This window comes from Rana temporaria, chromosome 3, assembly GCF_905171775.1.
Source record: "Rana temporaria chromosome 3, aRanTem1.1, whole genome shotgun sequence".
NCBI lineage: Eukaryota > Metazoa > Chordata > Amphibia > Anura > Ranidae > Rana > Rana temporaria.
In genome coordinates, this window is record NC_053491.1 from 57,176,050 (window position 1) to 57,196,342 (window position 20,293).

Here is a 20,293-nt window from a genome sequence, read left to right on the forward strand (position 1 = left end):
GGGGGGGGGGATGTCCCCTCCCGCTCCTCCGGCATAACAACCGAGCGGCTTTTAGCCGCATCGGTTGTTATGTTTGGATAGCCGATCGCCCGCTCTAAACAACGGTACCGGGATAATGCCTGCAGCTGCAGGCATCATCCCGGTATAACCCCCGAACGCCGCCTCGTTAATCGCGCGATAAAAAAATTGACGGTGTTAACATGGGTTTGTGTTAACGCCGTTAATAACGCGTTTAACTGACAGCACTAATATATATATAAATTACAGTATAGACCAAAAGTTTGGACACACCTTCTTATTCAAAGAGTTTTCTTTATTTTCATGACTATGAAAATTGTAGATTCACACTGAAGGCATCAAAACTATGAATGAACACATGTGGAATTATACATAACAAAAAAGTGTGAAACAACTGAAAATATATTTCATATTCTAGGTTCTTCAAAGTAGCCACCTTTTGCTTTGATTACTGCTTGGCATTCTCTTGATGAGCTTCAAGAGGTAGTCACCTGGCGCAGCACCCCATCACTCTCCTTCTTTGTCAAATAGCCCTTACACAGCCTGGAGGTGTGTTTGGGGTCATTGTCCTGTTGAAAAATAAATGATGGTCCAACTAAACGCAAACCGGATAGAATAGCATAGCATAAACAGATGAAACTCAAAATGTGAATATCGTGCAAAAGTTAATTTATGTCACTAATGCAACTTAAAAGGTGAAACTAATATATGAGACTCATTACATGCAAAGCAGGATAGTTCAAGCCGTGATTTGTCATAATTGTGATGATTATGGCTTACAGCTCATGAAAACCCCAAATCCACAATCTCAGAAAATTAGAATATTACATGCAATCAATAAAACAAGGATTATACATAGAATATCGGACCTCTGAAAACTATAAGCATGCATATGTACTCAGTACTTGGTTTGGGCCCCTCAATGCCGCGTGGCAGCCTGTGGCACTGCTGAGGTGTTGTGGAAGACCAGGAAGCTTCAATAGCGGCCTTCAGCTCTTCTGCATTGTTCGGTCTCATGTCTCTCCTCTTTCTCTTGGCAATGCCCCATAGATTCTCTATGGGGTTCAGGTCAGGCAAGTTTGCTGGCCAATCAAGCACAGTAATCTCACGGTCATTGAACCAGGTTTTGGTGCTTTTGGCAGTGTAGGCAGGTGCCAAGTCCTGCTGGAAAATGAAGTCCGCGTCCCCATACAGCTCGTCTGCAGAAGGAAGCATGAAGTGCTCCAAAATCTCCTGGTAGACGGCTGCGCTGACCCCGGACTTAATGAAGCACAGTGGACCAACACCAGCAGATGACACGGCTCCCCAAATCAACACAGGCGGTGGAAACTTCACACTGGACTTCAAGCATCTTGCAGTGTGTGCCTCTCCATTCTTCCTCCATACTCCGGCTCCTTGGTTTCCAAATGAGATGCAAAATTTGCTCTCATCAGAAAAGAGGACTTTGGACCACTGAGCAGCAGACCATGTGTGTTTTTTTCCTTAGCCCGGGTAAGACGCTTCTGATGTTTGATCAGGAGTGGCTTGACAAGAGGAATACGACATTTGAAGCCCATGTCCAGGATCTGTCTGTGTGTGGTGGCTCTTGATGCATTGACTCCAGCCTCAGTCAGTTCCATGTGAAAGTTCCCAACACTTGTGAATGGCCTTTTCCTGAAAATCCTCTCCAGGCTGCGGTCATCCCTGCTGCTTGTGCACCTTATTCTTCCACACTTTTCCCTTCCACATAACTTTCTATTAATGTGCTTTGATACAGCACTTTGGGAACATCCAACTTCTTTTGCAATTACATTTTGAGGCTTTCCCTCTTTATGGAGGGTGTCAGTAATAGTTTTCTGCACAACTGTCAGGTCAGCAGTCTTTCCCATGATTGTGATTCCTACTGAACCAGACTCGGAGACCATTTTAACCACTTCAATACCGGGCTTTAAAACCCACCTCCTTCCCGGGCCTATTCTGGCACTTCTTTCCTACATGTACAAATCATCATTCTTTTGCTAGAAAATTACTCAGAACCCCCAAACATTATATATGTTTTTTTAGCAGACACCCTAGGGAATAAAATGGCGGTCATTGCAACTTTTTATCTTGCACCGTATTTGCGCAATAATTTTTTAAACTGCTTTTTTTTGTAAAAAAAATGGTTTCATAAATTAAAAAATAACAAAACAGTAACGTTAGCCCAATTTTTTGGTAAAATATGAAAGATGATGTTACGCCGAGTAACTAGATACCTAACATGTCACGCTTTAAAATTGCGTACACTCATGGAATGGCGCCAAACTTCGTTACTTTAAAATCTCCATAGGCGACACTTTAAAATTTTTACAGGTTGCCAGTTTAGAGTTACAGAGGAGGTCTAGTGCTAGAATTGTTGCACACGCTCTAACGCACGCGGCGACACCTCACATGTGTGGTTTGAACGACGTTTACATACGTGGGCGGGACTTACGTGTGCGTACGCTTCTGAGCGCGAGCTACCGGGGACAGGGGCATTTTAATTTTTTTATTATTATTTTTTTTTTATTTTACTTATTTCTTTATTTTTTACACTTTTTTTTACACTTTTTTTTTTTTTCAATCGCTTTTATTCCTATTACAAGGAATGTAAACATCCCTTGTAATAGGAATGTGTGTGACAGGTCCTCTTTAAGGAGAGATGCGGGGTCAATAAGACCCCACATCTCTCCTGCAGGCTGGAAAGAATGAGATCGTGAAAAAAAATTCACAGATCTCATTCAAACTAGCCGCAATTGCGGTTTGTTTACTTACGGGGACCCGGGCGTGACGTCATCACATCGCGCCCGGGCCTCCGACGGTCATAGAGATGACTGGTGACCAGATGGTCACCAGTCTTCTCTATGGCAAACATCCGGCGGACGGCGATCATCTCTCCGGGCCCCCGGTGGGACGGGAGAGCCCGGAGAAGCACCGGATGGCGGCGGGAGGGGGGGGATGTCCCCTCCCGCCGCCTGTAAGAACGATCTAGCGGCGGAACCGCCGCTATGATCGTTCTTATGGTGCGCAGGATCGCCGCCGCTAAAAAATGATATCTCAATGATGCCTCCGGGTGCAGGCATCATTGAGATATCCCCCCCGCAAAGCCCATCACGTCATATGACGTCCACCCAGGATAACAGGTCCCCGTTTTGGACGTCATATGACGGCGTGCGGGTGTCAAGTGGTTAAAGGCTCAGGAACCCTTTGCAGGTGTTATGGCTTAATTAGCTGATTAGAGTGGGACACTTTGAGCCTAAAATGTTGCACCTTTTCACAATATTCAAATTTTCTGAGATTGTGGATTTGGGGTTTTCATGAGCTGTAAGCCATAATCATCACAATTATGACAAATCACAGCTTGAACTATCCTGCTTTGCATTTAATGAGTCTATCTCATATGTTGGTTTCACCTTAAGTTGCATTAGTGAAATAAATGAATTTTCTATTTTTTCAAGTTTTACCTGTATGTAATGTGAGAAAGAGATTATATATGCACATATATTGATTTTTACATGTTCCAACTTTAATGCTTTATTTCCTACTTTTGAGCCTGTTATAGCAGATTTTTTGGATTGTATGTTTTTATTATTACTTATGGTGGTGGTTATTGCATTGAGCCATACAAAAACATACTGGGGGGGCACACCCTAAAAATACTATACATCTAAGATGGTGCTGCTATAGGAACCAAAGACCATAAAAAACAGATTATAGCGCACACATGCAAAAATTACATTTATCCTGCAAGGCCAGTTAAAAACACCTGAACATATTCAAAAATACGGGGGTTTGGTCACACTATATAGTCATATAGTGCTAAGCCCACTTACTGCGACAAAGTACCCCAAATTAGTGGGTCCTAACCTGTTAATAGAATGAAAGAACCTAGTGTCTCAACCTTGGGAGATAGAACCTAGTGTCTCCCATATAGAGGAGTTTATCTCCCAAGGTTGAGACACTAGGTTCTTTCATTCTATTAACAGGTTAGGACCTACTAATTCGGGGTACTTTGTCGCAGTAAGTGGGCTTAGCACTATATGATCATATAGTGTGACCAAACCCCTGTATTTTTGAATATGTTCAGGTGTTTTTAACTAGCCTTGTGCGCTATAATCTGTTTTGTACTGCATTCAGGGCCGCCATCAGGAATTATGCCTGAAATTTGAAATCGAGAAGGCAAATTGAGAGGGGGGTGGCCTTTACAAAAAAAAGAAATAAAGAAAAAAAAAAAAAAAAAAAAATATATATATATATATATATATATATATATATATATATATATATATATATATATATATATATATATATATATATATATATATATATATATATATATATATATATATAATAAAAAAAGGGGGGTAGCCATCCGGGACCTCTGGGCCCTTTAATAAAAAGAAAAAAAGAAATAAATAACTAGCCTTGTGCGCTATAATCTGTTTAGTACTGCATTCAGTATGAATGATGGCGGCCCTGACTGCATTGAGCCATTCTTATAACTTACTGTGTAAGTGTACAGTACAGTCATTTAACCATACTGTTTACACTACTAATGCCGTTCCAAGTACTAGAACCCAACAATGGGTATATAAATGTCTTCAGCCCCTACAGCCTGTCTAGCGGATGAAAGGGAATTGCTTTACTGCTGTTAAAATAAGATGTCACTTGAACCTACCGAATATGTGTAATTTTATTTATTTTTTCTTAATTTTTCGTTTCCATAGAATGGAAAACGATCTGATGCAAACTTCATCTTCAACACATCTTTGGGAGTCATTTTTGGGGTAAAGAAGTATGCAGATGCCCTCCTGGAAATAATCAAAAAGCGGGACATCACTGTGAACTTTAGACATAACCTTATTGAGGTCCGACCTGAAAAACAAGAAGCCGTGTTTGAGAACCTTGATAAACCAGGAGAAACCAAAGTATTGCAGGTAAATGGGAACCTCCAATCAGATAGTCCGGTGTTTACCAGCCGGTGCATTAAAAGACGAGTCTCATATTTTAATACGCTTCTTATGTTTACCACATTTGGTGAGTCATATTCGTTGATGGGAGGACAAGCTTTGCTCATACCTTGCTTTACCATAAGGTCATGGATTTCTGCTTGTAACCCGAGGTTCCACTGTACTTAACAATTCACAGCAGTGGATTGGACAGTGAAAAAAAAAAAAAGTTGCAACTGTTTTTTTTTTTTTTTTTTTTTCTTCATTTTCAGAGGCTTTTTGAACATGTGTTTACGGTTGGACTTTATTCAATGTATTTCTATTTTATAATATTGATTGTGATTTGGGCATTTTTTTTTTATTTTTTTTAAAGCTGTATTTTTTTTTTTTTTTGTGGAAGGTTGATAGTACAAATGATATATTTTATATAGGCTGTTCTAGATTTTCCAGTTTTAGCTGCATTCACATTTGGCCACTCCGAAAATGCAGGCAGAATTTTCAGAAATGTGGCAACGCGCTTTCAGTGGCACTATTTCTTAATGGCACTCCAAATGCAGTGCGATTTTTCTGTTTGTCACGTAACAAAGCATGAAAATCACATGGAGCGCGTGTCGCCAAGCGCGCCTGGACCACTGTGAAGATTTGGCACATGAGCTTCTTTGACGCATTTATTACACATAGGACCCAAAGCACGACGAGCAAAAATGCAGAGAAAAAAAAATATTGGGCGGGTACGTGCGTTGAAGTGAAGTGTGAATGAGGCTTTGTAAACATAAGGATGGGATGTTCTAAGCTTATAAGGGCACTTTCACGGTGAGGGGCGCCGACACTAAAGCACCAATAATTTTAGCGCCGCTATTCGGCCGCTAGCAAGGCACTTTTAAACCACGCTAGCGGCCGGAAAAGGGTTAAAAGTGCCCGCAAAAGGCTGTTGCCGTTGGCAGTGCTGCCCATTGATTTCGATGGCAGGAGCCGTTTAGAAGCTGTGTATTCACCGCTCCCGCAAAGCCCCGAAGATGCTGCTTGCAGGACTTTTTTTCCTGTTTGTTTGCAAGCGTGAAAGCCCCAGTGTGAAAGCCCTAACGTTTTCAGGCGCTATTTTTAGCCCTTTAGCCCTGAAAGACGCCCCAGTGTGAAAGCCCTGATGTTTTCAGGCGCTGTTTTTAGCCCTGAAAGACGCCCCAGTGTGAAAGTATTCTTACTGATTTACCACTTCAGAGCTAGCAGCAGTTTAGCCCTTATGGATCAAAGCAATTTTGACTATTCAGATGTGAATCTTTTGATTTGTCATTATATACTATATTATCAAAAGTATTGGGACGCCTGCCTTTACACACATGAGCTTAAATGGCATCCCAGTCTTGGTAAGTAGGATTAAATATTAAGTTGGCCCACCTTTGCAGCTATAACAACTCTTCTGGGAAGGCTGTCCACAAGGTTTAGGAGTGTGTCTATGGGAATGTTTGACCATTTTCCCAGAAGCACTTTTTGTGAGGTCAGGCGCTGATGTTGGATGAGAAGGCCTGGCTTGCAGTCTCCACTCGAATAATCCTAAATATGTTCTATTGGGTTGAGGTCAGGACTCTGTGTCAAGTTCCTCCACCCAAAACTCACTTATCCATGTCTTTATGGACCTTGCTTTGTGCACTGGTGCGCAGTCATGTTGGAACAGGAAGGAGCCATCCCCAAACTGTTCCCACAAAGTTGGGAGCATGAAATTGTCCAAATTGTCTTAGTATGCTGACGCCTTAAGAGTTCCCTTTAATGGAACTAAGGGGCCAAGCCTAACCCCTGAAAAACAACCCCACACCATAATCCCCCCTCCACCAAATGATTTGGGCCAGTGCACAAAGCAACGTCCATAAAGACATGGTTGAGCCAATTTGGGGTTGAGGAACTTGACTGGCCTGCACAGAGTCCTGACCTCAACACGATAGAACGCCTTTGGGATGAATGAGTGAAGACTGCGAGCCAGGCCTTCTCGTCCAACATCAGAGCCTGATCTCACAAATGTGCTTCTGGAAGAATGGTCAAACATTCCCATAGACACTCCTAAACCTTGTGGACAGCCTTCTCAGAAAAGCTGTCATAGCTGCAAATGGGGGGCCAACTCAATATTGAACCCTACGGACTAAGACTGGGATGACATTAAAGTTCATGTGTGTGTAAAGGCGGGCGTCCCAATACTTTTGGTAATAGTGCGATTTACAATTACTTGGGCTGTATTCGCACCTCAGTGACGCAGGACCTTCCCCTGTTTTTGTTATTGTGCTTTTTGGTGGGACATATGGTTTGCCAAGAGAAAACACATATTTTTTTTTTTTTTTCGAGGTGATATTAGGAATGAAGGGTACCGAAACGTGTGTTGGTCCCCTTTTTTAACCCTGTTTCAGAAATACGTGCAAAAACAGACATTTTTGCATGCGTTTCTACTACGCTCAGGTGTGAATGGGGCTTTAAAGGGTTGAAAAGGGTCTATACTTACCTACAGCTGGCCCCTTCTCTCAGGCCAGTGCCCCCACGGGAACCCACTTCCCATGGGGGGGGGGGACACGTGCGTGCAAGCACTCGAGTCTCTCTGTCGCGTCCAATGACACAGAAAGAGGGACTCTACCCCTCCCCCTCATCACTGGCTTTGAGCCAATGGCCCCCGGTGCCCCAGCAAGACCCAGAAGTGAGGGGAGAAACCATCGGCAGACGTGCACAGCGTGCCCTTTGTAAAGCATGCATGCGCCGGCGCATGCGCAGAAGACATTGCTATACAGGGAATTATAAATATGTCCTAAACCGTGGAGGCTTAGGACATTTTTCCAGCACCTACAGGTAAGCCTTAAAACGGAGGTCCAATTTTTTATTTTTTAAAGTCAGTAGCTACAAACACTGTACCTGCTGACTTTTGATGAGCACACTTGCCTGTCCAGGGTGCCCGCGATGTCGGCCGCCTGAGGCCGATCCGTCCATTAGATCGGTTCCCGGCGCCGCCATTCAAAGTAAGGGAAACGAGCAATGGAGCCTTGCGGCTTCACTGCCTGTTTCCTACTGCGCATGTGCGAGTCACGCGTCGCTCTGTGAATGGCTGGCTGTCTTCTGGGGGACACACAGGTCCCAGAAGACAGCACACCCAAATGTCCCAGAATACAACGCGAGGAGGAGAAGGCAGAACATCACAGCGGAATAGGAAGTGGCAGAGTGGGACGATCTGCCTAGCAACAGCCATTTCTGGTAAGTATAAACATTTTTATTTTATTTTTTCAATTTTTTGGGGGGCAGATCCACAAAGAAATTACGCCGGCGTATCTACTGATACGCCGGCGTAATTTCAAAATTCCCGCGTTGTATCTTTGTTTTGAATCCTCAAAACAAGATACGACGGCATCTCGGCTAGATCCGGCAGGCGTACATCTTCGTACGCCGTCGGATCTAAGCTGCAATTTTTAGGTGGCGTTCCCGTCGAAATCCGCGTCGAGTATGCAAATGAGCTATTTACGACGATCCACGAACGTACATCCGGCCGGCGCTTTTTGTTACGTCGTTTGAGTTCGGCTTTTTCCGGCGTATAGTTAAAGCTGCTATATGGTGGCGTACTCAATGTTAAAGCGGTGGTTCACCCTCAGTGACACAATTTTACCATCGAGACAGGCATTGTAGCGCGAGCTACAGTATGCCTGTCCCGATTTTTTTTACCCCCGTACTCACTGTGTACTCGTACATTATAGATTTCGGCTCCCGCGGGGAATGGGCGTGCCTATGGAGAGGGAGGATGATTGACGGCCGGCCCTGGCACGTCACTCTCCCCGAAGACAGCCGGAGTAGGTCTCGGCTCTTCACGGCGCCTGCGCACAGGCTATGCGCAGGCGCCGTGAAGAGCCAAGCCTATTTCGGCTATTTCCGGAGAAGCGTGACGCGCCAGAGCCGGCCGTCAATCATCCTCCGTCTCCATAGGCACGCCCATTCCCCGAGGGGAGTCGGTATCTTCGATGTACGAGTACACGGTGAGTACGGGGATAAAAAAATCGGGACAGGCGCGCGCTACAATGCCTGATTTTATGGTAGAAGGAAAAAAAATTTTTTTTTGGGGGTTTATAGGGTGAACCCCCGCTTTAAGTATGGCCGTCCTTCCCGCCTACAATTTTGTTTTTTTTACGTCGTTTGCTTAAGTCGTTCGCGAATAGGAATTTGCGTAGAATGACGTCGCCATCGTAAGCATTGGCGGGTTCCGGTTTAATTTCGAGCATGCGCACTGGGATACCCCCAGGGACGGCGCATGCGCCGTTAAAAAAAAAAAAACGTTGTTTATGTCGGGTCACGACGTATTAACATAAAACACGCCCCCATCACAGCCATTTGAATTCCGCGCCCTTACGCCGCGATAGATACACTACGCCGCCGTAACTTATGGCGCAGATTCGTTGTGGATTCCATTTAAAACGGATAATACGGCGGCGTAGCGTTTCTTAGATACGCTGCGCCTGGCGCAGATGTACCTGGATCTGCCCCTTTGTCTTTTAGGGTGGACCTCCACTTTAATCTAGGATTACCTGTAGGTGAAAGTGGTTGTCCAGGCTACTGTACATTGTACAACCACTTTAACGTAAATGGTGTCACTGCAGACACAAAGTACACTTTTTTCTATACTACTTGCATTGTTTATCAGAACATACAATTATTTGATGGTATTCTGATACAAATTACATTATTTTTTAAAAGTTTTTTTTTTTCTTTTTTTCAAACAATGCACAAAAAAAAGCTTACAAAATGTTTGATTAATAAACAAGAAATTGCAAAAAATAATAGCCAAAGAGATAAGGGGTGTGTTAGGACATGGGGCTAATTGGTGTTACTAGGGGTCATTTAAGGTTTAATAAGCATAATCTTTTGTAAAAAAATAAAACCCTGTAAAGTTTTCCTGTTTCAGGTTGTGTTTAGGGCACAGAACAGATTTGTGTCCTGCAGTTACAGGCTGCAGCAAAGTATTCCAGCAATGTGGGGAGCAATCTGTTGGAGTCATCAAGCAGGTGCTGCTTCTGTTCAGAGCGACGGGCGCACATAGGATATGGGTCATTCTAGGATGTGTATACACATGCCCGGGAGGCTCAGATGAAGTGAATATATTTATATCGTCGGAAGGTCCTCAAGGCGGTAAATATAGACCAGCAGTGGTAGTGCTTCACGTAGCCAGCTTGAGGTGCATAATTGGCCATGACAGCTGTCCAGCTTCTGGGGATTTCAAAGATGAAGTTTAGGTATGAATTTTATATCCCGTTACATTGGCCCAGCTTGGCAAGCATGCATGTCCCATACCTGATGGATCCCTGTGGAAGTTACAAATCATTGTAGTGGGTACAGCTACTAATAGTGAGCGCTGCTGCCTTCCAATTGCAATGCTGAGTGGCTGCCCTGCTACAAAGTGAACACAGGGGGTTTCTCACTCGGCACCGACAACATTTACAAAACACTGTGGGCCAGATTCATGAACAATGGTGCAGATTTGCACCGGCGTGGTGCATCATTTTTAGACTACACCGGTCCAGCGCGGAGAGGCAGTTAGGTGATTCAAGAAACTTTTTTTTTTGTCTACGATGCCCCAGCGGGGCGGATTTTAGATGGCGTAAGGCGGGGTAAGGCCAACTGGGAGTCACCCTATGCTAATGAAGTGCCGACCGTGGCGCAGGGGTCACGCCGGGGCGCATCTTAGACCGCACATGCTCAGTGACATCCAGGGGTAAATGCCCCAATCTGCACATGCTCAGAACTGCTGCCCGGCGTGATCCCTGAGCTACGCCAACCCACTACCAAAGCCCAGTCCATGAATCAGCCCAGACTTCCGCCCTGCAGGTGCAAATGTACTGAAGCTTTTTTTTTTCTAAGCTAGGTCGTTTGCATTGTGGTGGGGCAGTTATGGCTGATGAGGAATCCTCAGGTGGGCGGATGACCAATTTCAGCCCAGAGGAGAGGGCTGTAATTATTGAGGGCCTCTCCCAACATGGGGACCGCCTCTATGTGTTGTCCAGCAAGTGTTGTTGCTCAGTTCGTTTGTAACGCTGCTGCTTTAGCTGCTCTCCAGCTGACCTCTGCAAGTTTGGTGCAAAGTTACCCCTGCTTTTATGAGGGGTAACTTTGCACCGGAAATTTCAGCTCCGCTCACCGGGAGTAGCCTGCGCCGGTCAAGCTTAAAGCGGATCTCCACTCTAAAGTGGAGTCCCGCTGATCGGCACCCTCCCCCCCTCCGGTGTCACATTTGACACCTTTCAGGGGGGAGGGGGGTGCAGATACCTGTCTACAGACAGGTATCTGCACCCACTTCCGGCCCTACGATACGGGCAAAAGACGGGTTTTTTCCTCGTTTCCCGTCCGTCCCCCGTTGTATGCTGGGAACACTCGGCTCCCAGCACACAGCGGGAGCCAATCGGCGGGCGCAGCGCGACTCGCGCATGCGCTGTAGGGAACCGGGCAGTGAAGCCGGAGCGCTTCACTTCCTGGTTCCCTCACCGTGGATGGAGGGGGGAGCAGCAGGGTGACGAGCGATCGGCTCGTCATCTGCTGCGATCACCGCTGGACTCCAGGACAGGTAAGTGTCCTTATATTAAAAGTCAGCAGCTGCAGTATTTGTAGCTGCTGGCTTTTAATATGTTTTTTTAGTGGCACATCCGCTTTAAGTTGATGAATCGGCCCAAAAACCTCATTTGCATATTTAAAACACAAAAAACATGGCCGCGCCAGATCCGACCAGCGTAAATCTGCGCCAACACCGCGCCGGCGTGGAAAGGTTACACCGAGGCGATGAAGTCTATTTGGAGGCGTAATCTGGTTCTCTGGGTAAGGTGCAGCGATCCGCCGGCGCAAATCTGCACTTACGCCGTGCATCTACCAAAAAAACGGTGTAAGTGCTTCATGAATCTGGCCCTGTGTATTTTTCTCAATGAATGCAAGGCATCCTCTGACTGGAGGTGGAGAGGCATGGTGGTGCAAGGTATTCTGTGAATGACACCCATGCCAACCAAGTGACCCTCTCTTTTCACTGTGCAGCAAGGCAGCTACTCGGCACGGGACCTGGAATGCTGCAGCGATCACTGTGGTCCCAGCGCCTACTACCGTGATTTCCAGCTTCCACGGAGATCCCAAAAGTACGACACGTACATACTTATATTGGTGCAAGCTGGGCCAGTGTATTTGTTATAAAATGCATATCTAAACTTAAAGTGGAGGTTCACCCTAAAACAATTATATAACATTACATCCAGCATACTAACGATATGTACAGTATGCTGGTATTTTTTTTTTTTCGCCGTTCAGCGCTGTAAGTTAAAATGATAAGGATAGACTCGTGGTCAAAGCCACTGATATAAAGTCCTATACTTAGTAGGGTGATGAAAAACGGTTCAAAAGTGTCAAAGGTGAATATCAACGGATGTCCAGACGCCCTCTGAAGTCAGCTGATGAAGCGCGCCAGGGCGACATCCCGCTTCCCGGAAGTGACGTTTGCGCTCCATGACTCACCGCTCCTACCCGGAAGCTGCTGCAGTGCAGTGCCTTAAGTTAATTGGTTGTCCTATGCATGCCCTGCAGAAATGTTAAAAAAAATGCACAAACGTGAGCGGAATTGTGTTACCACTACACCAAGTGTAGCATTAATGTACTGTTTTTTTTTTTTTTTTTACAGCTAATATGTAAAATAAATATTTTAATCTTTTATCGCTTCCTTTTAGATTGCATGGTAGGTGTTGGTTATGATAGTAGTGCAAATCACCCATTTCTTATGTCTCACAGTATGAAATGCTTCACGTGACCCCTCCGATGGGACCACAAGATGTACTAGTCAACAGCCCCGTGGCAGATGCAGGTGGCTGGGTGGATGTAGACAAAGAGACCCTCCAGCATAAGAAGTACCCCAATGTTTTTGGCATAGGAGACTGCACTAATCTCCCAACTTCAAAAACAGCAGCTGCTGTAGGTAAGCTTGCTTCTTCAAAATGTTTTTAGTTTCCAAGGGAAGTTTTTTTTTTTTTTTTTTTTTCTTCTACCACACGATACGGCTTATCCCAGATGATGAAGTAGACAAGACGTCAGGAAATATGTGTGTGACTGTTCATAACACCCAATGTATGTGATACTAAACTCTAGTTTTTAAAAAGAAAAAAATTCTAGCAAGTATGTATTTTTAACTCCAACGCCCTTCTGTTGCTCTCGGCCTCCTCCACATTTGCAGATTCCATTGTTTGTTGCTGTGATCAGGCTTCCTGTTAGGTGGTGGCTACATTCATTGTCCGTGGTCCCACTGCATGTAGGAATGGAGCCACCCACTCTTTCTTACTCTTGAGATGGACTATGCTAGGGGTGTGAATTTGGGCTGCACTAACAGCAGGGTTGCCCTCAAAGGGCCGCTTGTATCTGGGGTGCTCTCCGTACAGAGTGCCGGGTTGAGGAGTGCTCTCCGTACAGAGTGCCGGTTTGAGGAGTGCTCGTGCTCTCCGTACAGAGTGCCGGGGTTGAGGAGTGCTCTCCGTACAGAGTGCCGGGGTTGAGGAGTGCTCTCCGTACAGAGTGCCGGGGTTGAGGAGTGCTCTCCGTACAGAGTGCCGGGGTTGAGGAGTGCTCTCCGTACAGAGTGCCGGGGTTGAGGAGTGCTCTCCGTACAGAGTGCCGGGTTGAGGAGTGCGCTACGTTCAGGGTTTAGGGAGAGAGGTGGGGGAATAGCATTCCTCCACATTGCGGATGCAGAACTGGGTGCGAGGTCCACATGACCAGGCCTGGTGGGCCACATTCCCCTTGTGTTTGACAAATATGGACCATGGGAACTTGTTGACAATCAAGACTTCGGCTGGCTTGTTTTTTTGTTTTACATTCATGTGTCCCACTAACACTTTCATGTCCAGTATCCTCTTCTTTTTAAATCGTTATGGTTTAGTTTCTACTACAGTTTACCTTTTCGTCCTCCAATAAAAATGCCTTTAAAATAAAATGTTATGATGATAATTCTTAATGATGGTTATTTGCCTGTAGGCGAGGGGTTGACCTTCTCATGCAATTATTATTTTCACTTGAGAAGTGTTGTTATGCTTTGTGTTTGGTAGGGTACAAGTAAAGTTTAAAGCCTATGACAAGCCAGAAGTTTTCCTGTTAGTGTTGGATAGATTGAGGAAGCTTATTCTGGTTATTGCAGGGCTGTGTTATTGCCTGGTAATATCATTGTCTAAGTGAGAAACCTGAAAAGTGACACAGACTGCAATACAAACCACACAAGTTCCAGCTTCTCCCTACTCCGCTGAAAAATACTTTTTATATTCTTTGTGTTGCTTTTGGAGTTTTTCCTTTTTTTTTTTCCCCTTCCTTTCTTTCTTTTCTTTCTTTCTCTCTTTCTTTCTCTTTCTTTTTCTTTCTTTCTTTTTCTTTCTTTCTTTTTCTTTCTTTCTTTCTCTTTCTTTCTTTTTCTTTTTTTCTTTTTTTCTTTCTTTCTTTTTCTTTCTTTCTTTTTCTTTTTTTTTTTTTTTTTCTTTTTTTTTCTTTCTTTCTTTTTCTTTCTTTCTTTTTCTTTCTTTCTTTTTCTTTCTTTTTTCTTTCCTTTCCTTTCCTTCCTTCCTTCCTCCCTCATGTTGTCTGGTAAAACCATGATAGTAAGGGGATATCTATCTATCTATCTATCTATCTATCTATCTAAAGCCAGCCATACATTGATCGAAATTTTAAATGAATTTCGATCTGTGTATGGGCAGACTGATCGTACCCAAGTTGATCGATCAATTTGGGTACAGCCATTAATGGCTTGCCTAATACCCGAATGCATGATCAGATAATCGTATGAAAAATACCGCATTCGATCGTACGATAATTTAATGGTTAGTACACAGCTTTCGAGAGCCGATCATGACAGTTGATCCAATATTATCCGATGGGGCAAGCGCAAAAATGTTTCTTATGATGGCAGATTGTGCAATTTTTGTTTTAATCAGTTCAGTATTCATCCGAAAATACAATACAAATTCACTACAACACATTACATCACTTCCAAATTTTTTGTTCTGTCGTATGAGAATTTTCGTAACTTTTTAGTAACTTCTTCATTTTGTATATGGGACTAGCATGCAAAAAAAAAAAAAAACAGACGATCGTTCGTACGATAATCTCATAGCGTGTAGGCTGGGTTCACACTTATGCGATGTGGGAAACCCTGCGAATCCTGACATCTGCAAACTGCTGCTGTGTCAATGTAAAGTTAATGACAATCCCAGGTCAAATCGCAGATCGCAGTGCGAACTGTGACATGGTGTAGGAATCGGATCGCATAGGTGTTCACACCCATGCGATCTGATTCCAGTGTGGACCAAAAAAAGGGTCCAGCACCATTTTGGTACGAATGCGATCCAATTTCAGCCTTGTAGTTTGTATGGCTGAATTTGCATTGCACAGACATCGCATGTGATCTACACAGCAGTGTGGTGTGAATCACATGCAATGTCTGTTATCGCACAAGTGTGAACCCAGCCTTATGCCGCATACACGCAATCATTTTTCGGCATGAAAACAACGTTTTTCGGCATGTAGAAAAAACGTTTTTTTCCAACTTAATCATTAAAACGACGTTGCCCACACACAATCGTTTTAAAAAAAATGCTCTAGCAAAGCGCGGTGACGTACAACACGTACGACGGCACTATAAAGGGGAAGTTCCATGCGGATGACGCCACCCTTTGGGCTGCTTTAGCTGATTTCCTGTTCGTAAAAGACGATTCACGCTTTTCTGTCTGTTACAGTGTGATGAATGTGCTTACTCATTATGAACGGTAGTTTTACCAGAACGAGCGCTCCCGTCTTGCTTCTGAGCATGCGCAGGTTTTTAATGTCGTTTTAGCCCACACACGATAATTTTTTACAACCCGAAAAACGACATTGTTTAAAACGTTGTTAAAAAATGCAGCATGTTCGGAAAAAAAAAAATGTCGCTTTTCAGAACCCCAAAAATTATGTAAAAGTCCACACACGATCATTTTAAATTACATTTTTTTTGAAACGTTGTTGTTTTCATGCCGAAAAATGATCGTGTGTATGCGGCATAAGGGAGTACATTCAAATAATGAACCATTTTTTTTTTTTTTACAATATTTAGAGCTGTTACATTATAACAGTCTCACTAGATTGCATAAGGGGGATTTCTAAAACCTGCACAGTGTCCTTATCTGCACGCTGCATGCAACTGTCCCATGACTGATAATAGACTGCTTCACTTGTATTACATTGTGCTCTGCTCAGCATGTACTAGAGAGGTAGTACAATGTGTCCCGGATTAGTTTTGGAAGCGTCTAAAGCAGCTGACAAATCATAATGACCCTCGACATTCACAACCTGAATAAACTCCACATTGCCTTTTCTTTGGATCAATAGAGTTGGGAATATCTACAATAATATCAGATTAGTGTGATCATAGCTGTCCACGTGTTTTATTGGGATGTACAGTATTCATATGTTGAGCCTCCTGTTCCTGAATAAAGTCCTAACCTCTCTGTACGGTCCCTATTACGATGAGAAGTCTACATCACACAGAGATTTGAGGAGGACATCTAAGGACACTTTTTGGTGACCTTGTTTGACCATGAAATTTCCACTAGAATTGCTCCTTCTCCGATGGATAAGATGTGTAGAGTCAGAGAGTCAGTGACCCAGTTTATGAGGACAAGTGAAGTTTTAGTGAAGAATATAATCTGTGCAGCTTTATTTAGATGTTGTGAACTGTGGATCCAGCAGTTTGGTGAGTCCTCACACGTCAACTAAGACCTCTTACCACCTACTCAAGGAAGACTTGTTTTGGAGAACTTGAGGCCCTTATTCACATGTTATTCACCTCGTACAAGGACTATTCAGTCATAGGATCTCATACTCAGGCTATATTGTCAATTTATAAACATTTCATGCTGTAGTTTGCAGGTCCAAAACTGTATTTGTGGTTCGTGATCACATTGGCCTATATTTATAAAAGAAATATAATAGGTGGAATTTAAGCATTAGAAGATGAATAGAATTTTCTGAAATGGATAGTGTATCTGTATGTTTACATGCTCTGATATTTAGATTATTGAATGTAGGAGAATCTAGGGCCAGATTCACCAAAGAGATACGACAGCGTATCTCCTGATACGCCATCGTATCTCTGTGTTAGGGCCGTCCTAACTATGTGACCGATTCATAGAATCAGTTACGCATAGCTAGCCCTAAGATCCGGCAGGTGTAATTGAATTACACTGTCGGATCTTAAGGATGCAATTCTAGGCCGGCCGCTAGGTGGCGAGGCCATTGCGGTCGGCGTAGAATATGCAAATGAATACTTACGGCGATCCCTGAACGCCCGAGCTGCCCGTCGATCTAACTGTACGTCGTTTCCGTCGAGTTACGCCGCGTAAAATTAGGGCTACCTCCTAGGTGTCCTAAGCCATGTTAAGTATGGCCATAGTTCCCGCGTCAAAATTTAAAAACCAACGTCGTTTGCGTAAGTCGTCTGTGAATGGCGCTGGACGCCATTTACGTTAACGTCTAAGCAAATGACGTCGGTGCGACGTCATTTAGCGCAATGCACGTCAGGTAATTTACCCGACGGAGCATGCGCAGTACGCTCGGCGCGGGAACGCGCCTAATTTAAATGGTGCCCGCCCCATTTGAATTGGGCGGGCTTGCGCATTTACGATACACCGCCGCAAGTTTACAGATAAGAGTTCTGAGAATCGGGCACTTACGCTGTAAACCTGCGGCGGTGTAACGTAAATCACATACGTTACGCTGCCCAGGAGCAACGTAATTCTATGTGAATCTGGCCCATAGGATTTAAAAAAATAAAAAAATAAAAAAAAAAAGATTTTAAGTGGCTCTAAAGTCAAAAGGTTCTGTACAACTGCCTAAGATTTTTCCTGCTACAGCCGGCACCGCTGATCGGTGTATTCTGGTGTCGGGGAAGTCAGAATACAAGAGCTCAGTGAGGAGGATTTCCCATCTTCATTGAATGTGTGGATGAGGGAAATGAGTTAAGCCAGCCATAGACGGTTCGAATCTCGACCAGTTCAGCAGGGACTGGCTTGAGATTTGAACCATGTATGGGCATGGTGAATGTACCCAAGTTGATTGGCTAATCAACTTCGATACAACCAGCTTGTCTGATTTTACACACAATTATTACCAGTGGCTATTATAGCCACAAACATTAATCACTGTGTTCTACCTGCAGGGAAAGGAGGGAGGGAAGCTATCCCTGCTTGGAGAACACAATGACTCCGTGAGAGGGACTGACTGTCTTGATGGGGAAGTCAAGTGATTTTTCTTTCAAAAAATCAATCCGTCTATGGCCGACTTTAGTCTTGTTCATTCAACCTGCTGTTTGAACAAAAAGACTAATCTAGGGGCTACCTCACTTGTCACAGGGACTGTCGGTCAGAACTGAGCCACGCTGTGTTCATCTATGGATGCACACAGCCTGGTTAGGGAATGAGCCTGCACATATGCCCCCATAGTGCACAGCTTGCTATGTGAGCACACGAAGGGAAGGAGTAGTGGGGAGCATTGGCAGGGGACCCAAAAAGTGGAAGTAAGGGTTTGCTTTCTGTTAAGGGCATTGCCCAGAGCTGGTATGTATAACATGATTTTTTTATTTTAGGGGAAAACATTATAGCCTTTAATATCACTTTTAAGGCTTGTTTTTCTGTTTCTGGAGATGTAGAAAAGCAAAAATTGTACCAATTAACCAGCAACCTATAGAGATCAAAGCACTTTTAACTCTAGCTGCTGTATAGGAATGTTTTTATAGTAGGAATAACACCTTTTTAGGTAGATCAGTCCTCCGGGGTCCTCTTTTCACCTGTATACTGCCAATGTATCCCCTTTCTACACCAGCCTGTATGGACGTGATGTGCTGCCACAAATACAGCCTTGCAAGGAGAAGTTGCATTCAGCTCTGATCAGCTGGGAAGCGGCAATAATCAACCCCCCTTGATTGGTGTCAGTGGCAGCAATAATGACCTTCAGCATTGGTGTCAGTGGCAGCAATAATGAACTTCAGCATTGGTGTCAGTGGCAGCAATAACCACACTACCCCTACATTGGTGTCAGTGGCAGCAATAATGACCTTCAGCATTGGTGTCAGTGGCAGCAATAACCACACTACCCCTACATTGGTGTCAGTGGCAGCAATAACCACACTACCCCTACATTGGTGTCAGTGGCAGCAATAACCACACTACCCCTACATTGGTGTCAGTGGCAGCAATAACCACACTACCCCTACATTGGTGTCAGTGGCAGCAATAACCACACTACCCCTATATTGGTGTCCAGTGGCAGCAATAACCACACTACCCCTACATTGGTGTCCAGTGGCAGCAATAACCACACTACCCCTACATTGGTGTCCAGTGGCAGCAATAACCACACTACCCCTACATTGGTGTCAGTGGCAGCAATAACCACACTACCCCTACATTGGTGTCAGTGGCACCAATAACCACACTACCCCTACATTGGTGTCAGTGGCACCAATAACCACACTACCCCTACATTGGTGTCAGTGGCAGAAATAACCACACTACCCCTACATTGGTGTCAGTGGCAGAAATAACCACACTACCCCTACATTGGTGTCCAGTGGCAGCAATAACCACACTACCCCTACATTGGTGTCCAGTGGTTGGTTACCTGAACACTCACTCGTGTGCTGCTTCCTCCCTCTCCAATGATGTTGGACTGGAACTCTACTCCATAGTTATATAGATCACTTCAGCCAACAGGCAGTGCCAGTGTCATTTACGTGCCAAGTGCTGGAACACAGAAAACATTCCAGAACTCGGCACCCTGTGCAATTTTGCATCGGCTGTAGCTGGGAACTTGTAAACTGCAAAAGAAGTCCCTGCCAGGTGGACATTCCTAGTCTATGGCATTTATAAAAATTATGGCAAAGGAAAGAGTTGTACACAGGACCTAATCAAATCTGGTTAATGCTAATATTTTACATATAAAAAAAGAACATAAGAGCAAACTAAAATCATTGCACAGGAACTTCTATTATTTTGTATATAAAGTGTTTCATACTAATTCTATGAGAAGATTCTAATGACATTTTTGTTGTGTTTGGTTTTAGCTGCCCAGTCAGCAGTACTGGACAAGACTATTTCCTTGGTTATGAAAAGTCAAAAGTCCTCTGCCAAAGTAAGTAATATACGAATATGTGACATCCATCTAAAGTGCTTCATCCAAAAGTCCCCATTAAATATTTTTTTCAAAACCTGAGCCTGTGAGAATCTACAGGGGGAGTGTCCGGGGGTGTAGAATAAATAGTGGAAGGAGAACAGGGATAGTGGGGT

At 44.1% G+C, this 20,293-nt stretch overlaps 1 protein-coding gene across 1 annotated transcript in view; it reads left to right on the forward strand.

Moving 5' to 3' along the window:
* The window catches only part of SQOR (sulfide quinone oxidoreductase), an 87,486-nt gene that overhangs the window by 59,322 nt on the left and 7,871 nt on the right, over window positions 1–20,293 (forward strand). The window contains exons 6-8 of the mRNA XM_040342619.1: window positions 4,743–4,952; window positions 12,732–12,915; window positions 20,071–20,138. Of these exons, the coding sequence (XP_040198553.1) occupies window positions 4,743–4,952; window positions 12,732–12,915; window positions 20,071–20,138 (462 nt within the window). The remainder of the gene's footprint in view (window positions 1–4,742; window positions 4,953–12,731; window positions 12,916–20,070; window positions 20,139–20,293) is intronic.